Consider the following 9,941-nt stretch of genomic DNA (forward strand, 5'->3'; position numbering starts at 1 on the left):
GCATACATGGAACTAAACCAAACCATCCAGGATAAAGGACACCTAAGTAAGGTGCCCTCCACCCACTTCTCGCTCACTCCCAGTTTTGCAGGGCCAGTTGCAACTGGTGGCCAGCTGGAATCCTGGGTGGAAGTAAATTAACTGGAAACTCGAGTCACTGCTGCAGTCCCCTGGAATAAAGGAACGAATGCCAGTGCAGCATGGCCCCAGAGCCCACCTCTGGCTACTGCCCACACAACTCAGAGCACTTCTGTGCTCAGGCTGGCAATCACTCAGACTCTGTCTGCCTTCTGCGTATTTGCCTGTAGGATGGAGGCCAGGCCACAAACTTTCACACTTCTCCAATGCTCTAAACGTAAGGAGCTCAGAGAGAATGCTTCCTAAAGGAACTAAAAGAGGTGTCTTCCCACATATCTAACTCGGGATAAATATTATAACCCTATTTACTTCTTGAGAAAAAGCTTCAATCTTAGTTCCAAGTTTCTATGAGTGATATAACTATATTACTACTACTACTGGTATAGTAGTAGTTTTTATTATTATATTTCAGGAATAGCATTTCTAATTATCTTGTGGATTTTTGCTTTCTTAGGAAGAAGGAATAAATAAAAAGTTGCTTGGCTTTTCAAGACAGAAGAGGGATGGTAAAGGTAAAAATAAGTAAATAAAGTAGATAAGAGACTCATTTATTGCAAAATAATAAAGTGGTGCTTTAAGATAACAGACTTGCCCCACACCCAGGTTCTTTCATAAAGAAAAAGATGAGGGAGGAAGGGAGGGAGGGAGGGAAGGGAAAAGAAAGATCTTATTATTTAGGATTTAAATTATATCACCCCAGCACAGCAAAGCCTCTTTTGAAATAGCTGCCTCTTTGTAGGACACACACCTTAGTCTTGCTAAGAACACAGAAATTCAGAAGTTTAAAACTTACTGGGAACTTCACAAACTAGAGAAAAGAAATAAGGCAGATTTGCATCCTTTTTTCCATTAAACCATGCCATCAGGAATGTATTCTACAATAATTTCCTTCAGGCAATTTCATTCCCAGTTTTCACTGTTTTTTATTTTCAAGGGAACAAAACAGACCCACACTTTCTTTACCTAACACTAGCCTGAAGAATCTATTGAATTATATTGATTTTTCTCCCTTTGAACACAAGCTCATTAACCTGAAACACTAAGGGGATAACTATATTTCACTGAGCCTATAACTGAGTGTCTGAAAATAAAAAGATTCCAAGACAGTGATACAGCTCTCTCCCTGGGATTCCCAATTTTTTTTTTTTTTTTTTTTGGCAAAGTCAGCTGCAGAAGCTGTGACATTGCTTCCTTAATCCTAGAGAGTTTCACATCAGTTATAAGCAGCTTTCTTTAAATGTATCCTTCTTTATTGTAATGTTTAGCAAAATCCGGTTTCCCAGCTTTCCACCAACTTCTGTATTCTTACAGGCTACTGGGGAGAAAATGTTAGCATCCAACAGTCGTGCGGCGCTGACAGCAGGTTCCGCTGCCTCCTCTCAGCTAAGTGAGCTAGGGCTGAATTGAGAAGCTATCTTGGATGTATGGAAATGAGGTCTCCTCCAAAACCCCCGGGGACTTCCTAGCAAAGGAAAAAGCCATCAGGAAAAAATTAGACAACACAGACAGCAGAGGCAGCCTGCTAGACAAGTTTCTCCAAGAAGCCCAATGAGTGGGGCTGCATTTATCTTCCCAAGCCAGGAGATGTAACCCCACTCTTCCAAAATAATAATCATGTAACAGCTATTTTACCCAAGAAACCAATATAAAGTGCTTGTGGTTTTGACTTTTATTTGAGATCTCTGATGAGATCAAATGATCTATACCCTTTCATTCAAGGCAACAGACGTCTTCAACTGTTTTTTAATTTGATTTATCCTTTGAAACAGAAAGTGCATTACATTTAACTGGTCTTGCAAAGGGGGTTTTCTTCTCTTTACAAACCGAATTCCTTATATAAATTAATAAAAGTTAAAGATGCTAATATATCACCGTTAGCTTAAAAAAGAAAACAATTTACATAGTCTATAGTATTCTTATGATACAAAACACTTCAAATTCAATTACAGCAACTAAATGGATTTTTATGTTTCTGACCCAGAGCAGTTGTAACAATTCCCACCATCTACTTTAACACGCATTTTTATCAGAAAGGAGTTAAATTAAATACAAGCTATTGTAGCCCCTCCCTCCCCAACACCTTCTTTAAATCACTAATAAATAGCAACAAACGACTGTGCAATTTCGGAGAGAAACAGAGAGGCAGGTCTGAGGCCCGTCCTGGTTCCAAGTGTTCTACTTCAAGTGCTGGAGGCGGGAGCCGGGTGCAGAGCCAGGGGTGGTCCGGGAAGAGCGAGAGGGATGAAGGGGAAATGGGATTGATCAAATCCAAACCCAGGAGGGGAGCGGGCGAGAGAGGATGAGAGCATTCTTTACTACGCTTCTCCAGTTAAGCAAAGGGGAACGTGGTTTGAATAGCTCTTAAAAGGGGAAGGGGTCGCAGAAAGAAGGAGGTCCATCTTTTTACACCAAATTCAAAAAAGCATTTTACATTTTAAATATTCACAATAGAGTAACTTCTAGTCAGTGAGACTCACGATTTATTTACAAAGAGCCTTCAACAGGCCACTTTAGTCGGCACAGCAGTTTGTGCGGGAGAAACATCCCTCTTCCCATCTGTGGCGGCCGGCCGCCCGCCCGCGTGGCTCCGAGGTCCCCCGCGCGGTGGGTGTCGACGGGTTCAGAGGCCTTCTCAGCGCCCCCGCCCTGGCCAGCGGCCGCAAGACAGGGGCGGGGGCGCGGGGGGGACATGGGAGGGGGGACGCGACTAGGACACCGAGCGGGGCGGTAGGGTGGCCCAGCTGCGGCGTCTGTTGCGTTAGTCTTGCGGTGTATTTCCTGCCCTTCTCTGCCTTCTCATCATCCTCCGAGCCTCTCTCCCCCGCCCCGCTCAACTTCTAGGTTAAAAAAATAGATATGTACATCTTAGAAAATAGCAAAGGGCCCCCGGCAGGCGGGGCCGTGTCCTCCGGGCCCCGAGGAGCGGGAAGACGGGATGCGCGGTCCCCGCGGCCGCCGCGGAGTGACCGGAGGCCGGGCGGGCGGCGGGCGCTCAGGACGAGCTCTCGTTCTCGGACGCGTGCAGCAGGAGGCCGCCGCCGCCGCTGCCGGACTTGTGCTTCTTCAGCAGCTGCGTGATTTTCTCGTCGTCCGAGTTGGGGTCCAGGGGCTTGTTATAGTCGTCGTCCTCCTCCTCGTTCTCTGAGGCCCCTTTCAGCCGCTCGGTTTCCGAGTCCTGCTTCTTCTTGGCCGTGGCCATCTCGGCTGCGTGCTTCTTCCTCCACTTGGTCCGGCGGTTCTGGAACCAAACCTGGGGGTCGAGAAAGCGGAGAAGAGGGGAGACAGGGGCGGAAGGAATTTAAGGTGAGCAGAGCCAGGCAATGCCTTCTCTCCCGCATCCCGCAGTCGCTCCTGCGGGCCCCTGACGTCTTGACACCCTCCCTCAGAGTCCTCCCAGGTCTGGGCCGTTGAAGTCGGTCTCCACTGCCCCAGCTTCCTCCGAGTATCAGGCACCAACAAACTGACTGCCGTTGCCATAGTGATGGTAACACAAGAGTATTGAGGTTGTCAGTGAGTGATTTCTCAGAAAAGAAAAAAACTTGGAAACTTAAAATGAGTTTCCCTAAAAGAGTTCGCTTGCCTACTTTCTCGTTTGAAGTAGAAAACTTTTCCCTTTCGTAAAGTTGCCTCATAATGACTGCGATTCTATTCGTTTTTAACTTCCTTAGATTAAGGTATTTCAAGCAATCTGAAGTGTACTGGCTTTTTAGTGTGATTTGTGGGAGAAGACACAGCATTTACCCCAATTACCTCTGTTCTTTTCACTTTGGGGTATTTGTCTGTTTCACTTATTTCAGGTCTGAATACACACAAATATGGTAGGTAAACACTCCCCTCCCCATTTACACTTGTAATGTATGATGTAAAGTTTTAAAAAAAAATCTGCTAAAACAGAAACCTCAAATCAGTAATAATAACCAACATAAATGCATGAAAATATTTAATATTTGAAAATATTTAAAAGTTGAAATCATCATAGTAGTTTGTGTGTCTTTCTCTGTCTCTCTGGTTTAATGTTTTTCATAAAACCGAAGTCAAAGTAAGAATTTTCATCAGTTATTTTTTTTAAGTGAAATTTTGCCAGTTACATTACTTCCCACTATTAGCATGCCTAATCTTTCACATATTATTTTAATATTGTCCCTCCCTAAGAGATTCATTTTTATACAAATATTTTAAACCTATTCATGATGTTTGACATCGTGTTTCATACATATATTTTAACCTAAAGCATCAGCAATAGCAACCAATTTCCCAAACATATTGAATCATCCTCTCTTTATGCTTCTCATCCATTTTCTCATCCGTTATGTATTTATCTAGAGAATCAGAATTGTTAAGAAAGTGATTTTTAGTTTCTTTATACAGCTATAATAATTCACTTCTAGCCACGCCGACATATTTATGGTGACAAATGAAGACCTCCAGATTACTGTGGTAGGCTCTGTACCAACCACTGCAAAAATAATTTTAACTGTGATGGTACTCTAATGGTAACATACAAAATCACTCCTGAAATGCATTTTATGGTGCTTATCTGTGGGGAAATACTCTCTGACCAGCAGATATGGCTAACGTTATCCCTACTTAATTTTAAAAGCAACAATATAACTAATGGAAACAGACTTAAACACACACACACACCAAAAAATATATATATACATACATATATATAATATAATGAAAAAGAGGAACAAAAGAGAATACCAGAAATATAGGAAACCAATCCCTTTATATTTCAGGGAAAGATTTCTCCAATTTGATTCCCTGGAAATACACCGTACAACTCAATTATAAGGTAAGTGACATTTTAATTATAATTTGTTGTCATAAACAGTAAAACATCTTACATCTATTGATAAACTTATATTTCATAATACAGTAATAATCTTGTCATTTCATTTGGAAAAGTACTATTCCAAAGTGGCTGCCTCAGGTAAGCTAAAAGCAGATGCATCCATGCTAAGTGGTTAGATCTTGTGGATTTATTGGGGTTTTTTTAACCTGCAAGTTAATACAGTAGCACTATAATGCTGATCTACATTAGGGAATTATATAACTAGTGGAGACTGAGTTGACAAACAAAAGCTTGAATATCCTTACAAGTAGAATACATAGAAGCTATCTAACTGGCCTGGTCTATTCTCAGGGCTGATATTTCCGTAATGCTTTTATTCTCTAATAATGGCGAGTTCCCCCAGCACATGCTGCTATCTAGATGAACCTAATTTCAAAGGCGGAGGCTTGATTCCTTTTGTTCATCAACAGTTTGCCGGCCCGAGAGATCCCAGAGCTTTGTAACCTCCCCCTCCACCCCCTTCGCTGATCTCATCGCTCCCCTTGCTTCTCGGACTGCACCCTCGGGCGGCTGTTTGTTAGTTTGGTGTGTGTGTGTGTGTGTGTGTGTGTGCGCACACGCGCGCGCATGACGTACATGGGAGAGCTCTCCCTCGAGGTTTGCAAGGTCCACTCACCTTGACCTGACTCTCCGTCATCCCCAACGAATAGGCCAAGCGAGCCCTCTCGGGCCCCGCCAAGTATTTCGTTTGTTCGAAAGTCTTCTCCAGCGCGAAGATTTGCTGGCCCGAGAACGTGGGTCTCGTGTGTTTTCTCTTCCCATCTTTGTCCAACAAAATGGATCCTTGATCTACGAGAACAGATTAAAAAAGGAAAGGAAGGGGGGAAACAACCAGTTACGAGCGGCTCCGCTGAGAAGAGACGAACTCCAGAAACAACGTTGTGGTGGGAAAGGCAAGTGTATTCCGCGGCGGGCACGAGAAGTGCCGTGGTGCTTGCAGTCCCACTGCGCTTCTCGCTTTGCCTTCTTACACCCACCTGTTTTTTAAAAGCGCGTGTGTTTGGAGCCGCAGTAAATAACCTTCTGCCCAACGACGTCCAACAGAGGGAGCGCACTGCTGAAGTTTGCCGAGGCCCAATCTCTAGGCCCAGTAAATTAAGGCATGTGGGTACGGGGGGGGGAGGGGGTGTGGGAAAGTCCCCTCTCACCGCCTCGTCTAGTTGGGGCTCGTTCGGTCCCGGGGCCTTTGCGTGGGGGTGACTAGTTTTGTTCCTTGACCGCTTTCCTAACCTGTGCCCGCGCAACAAAGAGCGCCTTGTTTTTGGAACACAAGAGAGTTAAATCGCCCCCGCGTCGAACGCCGCTGCGGCCGAGGGGGAGGGGACGCCGCCTTTGTTGGCGGTCCCTACGTGGCCATCCAAACGAATACAATAACGTCTCCCCTACAGCAGCCCCCGCCCCGGCCGCCCCAGTCCCGAGGCTTCCGAAGGGAGCCTCCGCTTGGCTCCCCCAGCTTCCCTCAGTTACTGCCGCTCAGCCACACGAAAGAGATCAGGAGACAGAAGAAACTTCGGGGACTCGGTCAAAAGCAAAGAACAGAGCGAGAAAAGGCCAGGGGACTGGCCCCTAAATGCCACCTGGGAGTATGGGAGCTTCCGCGGCGCTCTGGCCAACTACCTATAAGATTAGGGGGATCCTGGGGTAACTCAGTTTCGAGCAAGATCTTTGCGGGATGTTGCATTTTCCCCCGTCTTTGTCCTGTTACCTCGTTCTTCCTCCGGTTCTTTCTCTTATCAGGATGTTGAGAGCCACGATGCCCCTCAATATGTCCGGGGCCGAGGCAGGTGGAAAAGCGAGGGCCCAGAGGTGGGGAGCGGCCTGCTTGCCCTCCTCCACGGGCCGCGGACTTCTCTTCAGTGGGCTCACCTGGGCTGAGCGTACTCGGGGGACGAGGGGGGCGGTGGTGAGGGCGACGAGGTGAGGTGGGGACACCCTGGACCGAGATGTACATGCAAACACATGCGTTCGGCTCAGGGCTGTGGAGGGCTCGTCGCTGCCGGTCCCCACCGGTTCGTAGAGAGGAGGCCAGTCAGGCTGGCGAAGGTCGAGTGGGACTTCGGCATGGGACACTGGAAAGCTGGGGTGCGGGCTGGAGCACAGTAGCCTCTCCTGCCCTCCCCACCTCTTTAACCCAGGACGGACATGCGGTTCTGGCCGGGCTGTTCCGGGAGCAGCCAGGGCCTCGGATGAGACACGCCCCGCACCACATTGTGTTCCGTGGAGACGCATGCACACCCGTTCCGCAAGGCGTGCCCAAGGCTTGGGGAGAGGGGGGCGCTTGGACGCAACCATGGAGCTCAGGACAGCGAGAGTTCCTCGCTGAACGCCCTGGCCCAACCTAACTCGTGCGATTCTGGCGCTGCCAAACTACTCGGCAGGCAAGAGGGTGGACTCGGCATGCACACCAGGGGCCATGACCTGAGAGCGGGCAGAACAAGCACAACTGGGCGCAGTCAATTGTACTCACGAGGAGTGCAGGCCAGGCGTGCGTCCCTCCAGGGCGGGCTCTGCATCACTCCTGGCCAGAAGATAGGCGTCCGGCCGGGCAGCTCGGCTAGCGGCTTGGGGTACCGACCCACGGCGGCCACGGCCGCGGCGCTGGGGCTGAAGTAGAGCCCGGGCGGCGGCGGTGGCGGGCTCAGGCTGCTGAAACGGGGCAGGCCGGCCAGCAGCCCCGCTGGGGTTGAGGCGGCGGCGGCAGCGGCCGCAGCTGCGGCCGCGGCGGCCGAAGCGGAGGAAGCGGAGGTGGACGAGGAAGAGGAGGAGGAACCGGAGGGCGAGGCGGAGGGCAGGGCTGCCCCTGAGGCCACGGGCATGGAAGGCCGGCTCAGGATGTCGTTGATGCCATGTGGGGTGGCGGCCGAGAGTTGCTGCGGGGGGCTGCCCAGGGATGAGAGCCCCCCCGCGGCCGGGGGCTTCAGGCTGCCTGGGTTGTGGGAGCCCAAAGGCGGGGAGGGTGATGACGAGGAGGACGAGGAGGACGAGGAGGAGAGGGGGCCGGCGGGCAGCGCGGGGTACGCGGCGGGGTACAGCGGGGTCTTCATTTCTGCCATGCTGTGCAGGGCGGCCAGGGGCGGGCTGCTGAGCAGGAACGCGCTCTGCCGGGTGCCCTCCATCGCCCCCACAGCTAACATCCCACGATCAGGCCGGAGCCCGCAGCCACGCAGCGGGAGCGCCGGCCGGTGCCCCCGGAGGGGCTCAGGAGAGCTAGAAGCGCCGAGGGCGCGAGCGAGGAGTCGCTCCGCACACCAGGAGGCGACCTGCCAACTGGGCCAAGAATGCAGCCGCTGAGAGTTGCTCTCGTAACTGCGCAGCAGAAATGTCCAAACACACCAGTCGAGAGGCGGTGGCTCGCCGAGACCAGCGAGGGTCCAGGTGGTTTGGGCTGTCTTTTCCCTCTTAGAGTCCCGGATTCAATCCCGGGCTCTTCTCTCTTCCTCACTTTTTCCTCGCCGCTCAAAGTGCGCTACTTCTCATATTCTCCCTCTTGGAAATAAGGAAAACAAAACCCCAGCCGGCCCCAGAGAGCTTGTAACAAAGTTAAGAGTCACCGAATCTCCGCTTTGATGTGGGAGAGTGGGGGCTGGCTCTTTTTCTTTGGGGAGGTTCAAAGGACGCCGGGTTCCGCCCGATGAGCTCGTCCGATCTTACTTGGATGCCCTGCTCTTCAGGCCACGAGGTTGATTCGCACTCAGCGCTCGGAGCGCGAAGGGAGAGAGAGCATCCAGCCCGCGGGAGGATTTGGCCTCTGGGCGGGCTTCCTCCGCCAGCGCTGCCCGAGGCTTCTGTGCCAGAAAGGGCAGTGCCACCAATCCCTGCGGCTCCCGGATTCGGCGCGCCGACCTGCCTTCCCCTCTGGGCCACGGGGCACTAGAGTTGCAATATTGAAAAGAAAAAGGGCGAGAAAAACACGGAAAAACAGACTAAGTGAAAAGTCTGACGGCTTCGGTTACAGCTCCACTCGTCTGTCCACTTCTGAAAACGGGCCTGGCGACCCCGGCCCCACCCCCCACCCCCAGCGCCCTCTCTTCCTCTCACTCTCCGCCTTTGCCTCTCCTCTCTCGCATTTTCTTCGCGGCTCTACAGGCTTCGCTCTTCTAAGTCCTGTCCTCTGGCCAAGCTGACCCTCTCCGCGGCTCTTCCACTGCCTCTCTCTCCTCTCCTTTTCCCTTCGGGCCTGACAGTTCAGATGAAGCTCTCAAAGGTAATAAAACATTTGCATCACTCCCTACCCTCTTTAGCTGGGGGACGAGAGGGAGGGGGAAATGGGGGTCCAAAATGAGAACTTTGAAGGACGTCACTCCGAGGCGGCCGGCAAAGGCGGGGCCGAGGAGCGGGGTGCAGGCCGGGGGGCGTAACCACAGTCTCCAATAGCACTCAGCCTTGGGCCTCGCGTCGCCTCCGGGTCGCGCCCACTCGGGAGCGCCGCGCCTTCTGATTGGCTTAGGAGGACGAGCCGTTGGGCCGCGCCCGCCTCGTTCCCGCCCCCTCCCACTTCCATCCCTCCTGTGGGTGGGGCCCGGAGGCGGGGCCTGGCGAGTGGTGAGGTTCGGCCGCTGGCCCAGTGGACGCCTCAATTAATTGTGTTAAATAAAACAGGAAAGGGGGGGGAGCAGAGATGAAGAGGGTATTACTTTTTAAAGAGAAGAATAATGGAAACCCAACCCTTTTATGGAAAAGCAGTTCATATTCTTCCCTCGCCTCCCCCTGGCCTGCTCGCGTCACCCTACCCCCCTTCTCCCCACTAGCTCGCGACGCCTCACCTCGAACAGAGTCTGGTCTCTTGTAAAATGGAGCTAATGGAGCAGGCAGCCGGCGTAGCCCTGGCCTGGCTCCTTCTTTTGAAGGGATTAATTAAAGGCCATCTGGGCTCTCCCAGGATTGTGTAAATTAATTTGTTGCTCCTTAAGCCTTATAGATGTCCTTAATCCTCTTGTAGGCCGAA

At 51.1% G+C, this 9,941-nt stretch overlaps 1 protein-coding gene across 1 annotated transcript; it reads right to left on the bottom strand.

The window, feature by feature from the left end:
* Nucleotides 1–1,800: 1,800 nt before the first annotated feature.
* NKX6-1 (NK6 homeobox 1) lies at nucleotides 1,801–8,932 on the bottom strand. The gene is made up of 3 exons (XM_033857483.2): nucleotides 7,464–8,932; nucleotides 5,613–5,785; nucleotides 1,801–3,388 (listed from the first exon to the last, which is right to left on the bottom strand). The coding sequence occupies exons 1-3, from the start codon at nucleotides 8,128–8,130 to the stop codon at nucleotides 3,131–3,133; spliced, it is 1,098 nt and encodes a 365-aa protein (XP_033713374.1). The 5' UTR covers nucleotides 8,131–8,932; the 3' UTR covers nucleotides 1,801–3,130.
* Between the last annotated feature and the right edge of the window lie 1,009 nt (nucleotides 8,933–9,941).

The sequence above is a fragment of the Tursiops truncatus genome, chromosome 5 (genome assembly GCF_011762595.2).
Source record: "Tursiops truncatus isolate mTurTru1 chromosome 5, mTurTru1.mat.Y, whole genome shotgun sequence".
Lineage (NCBI taxonomy): Eukaryota > Metazoa > Chordata > Mammalia > Artiodactyla > Delphinidae > Tursiops > Tursiops truncatus.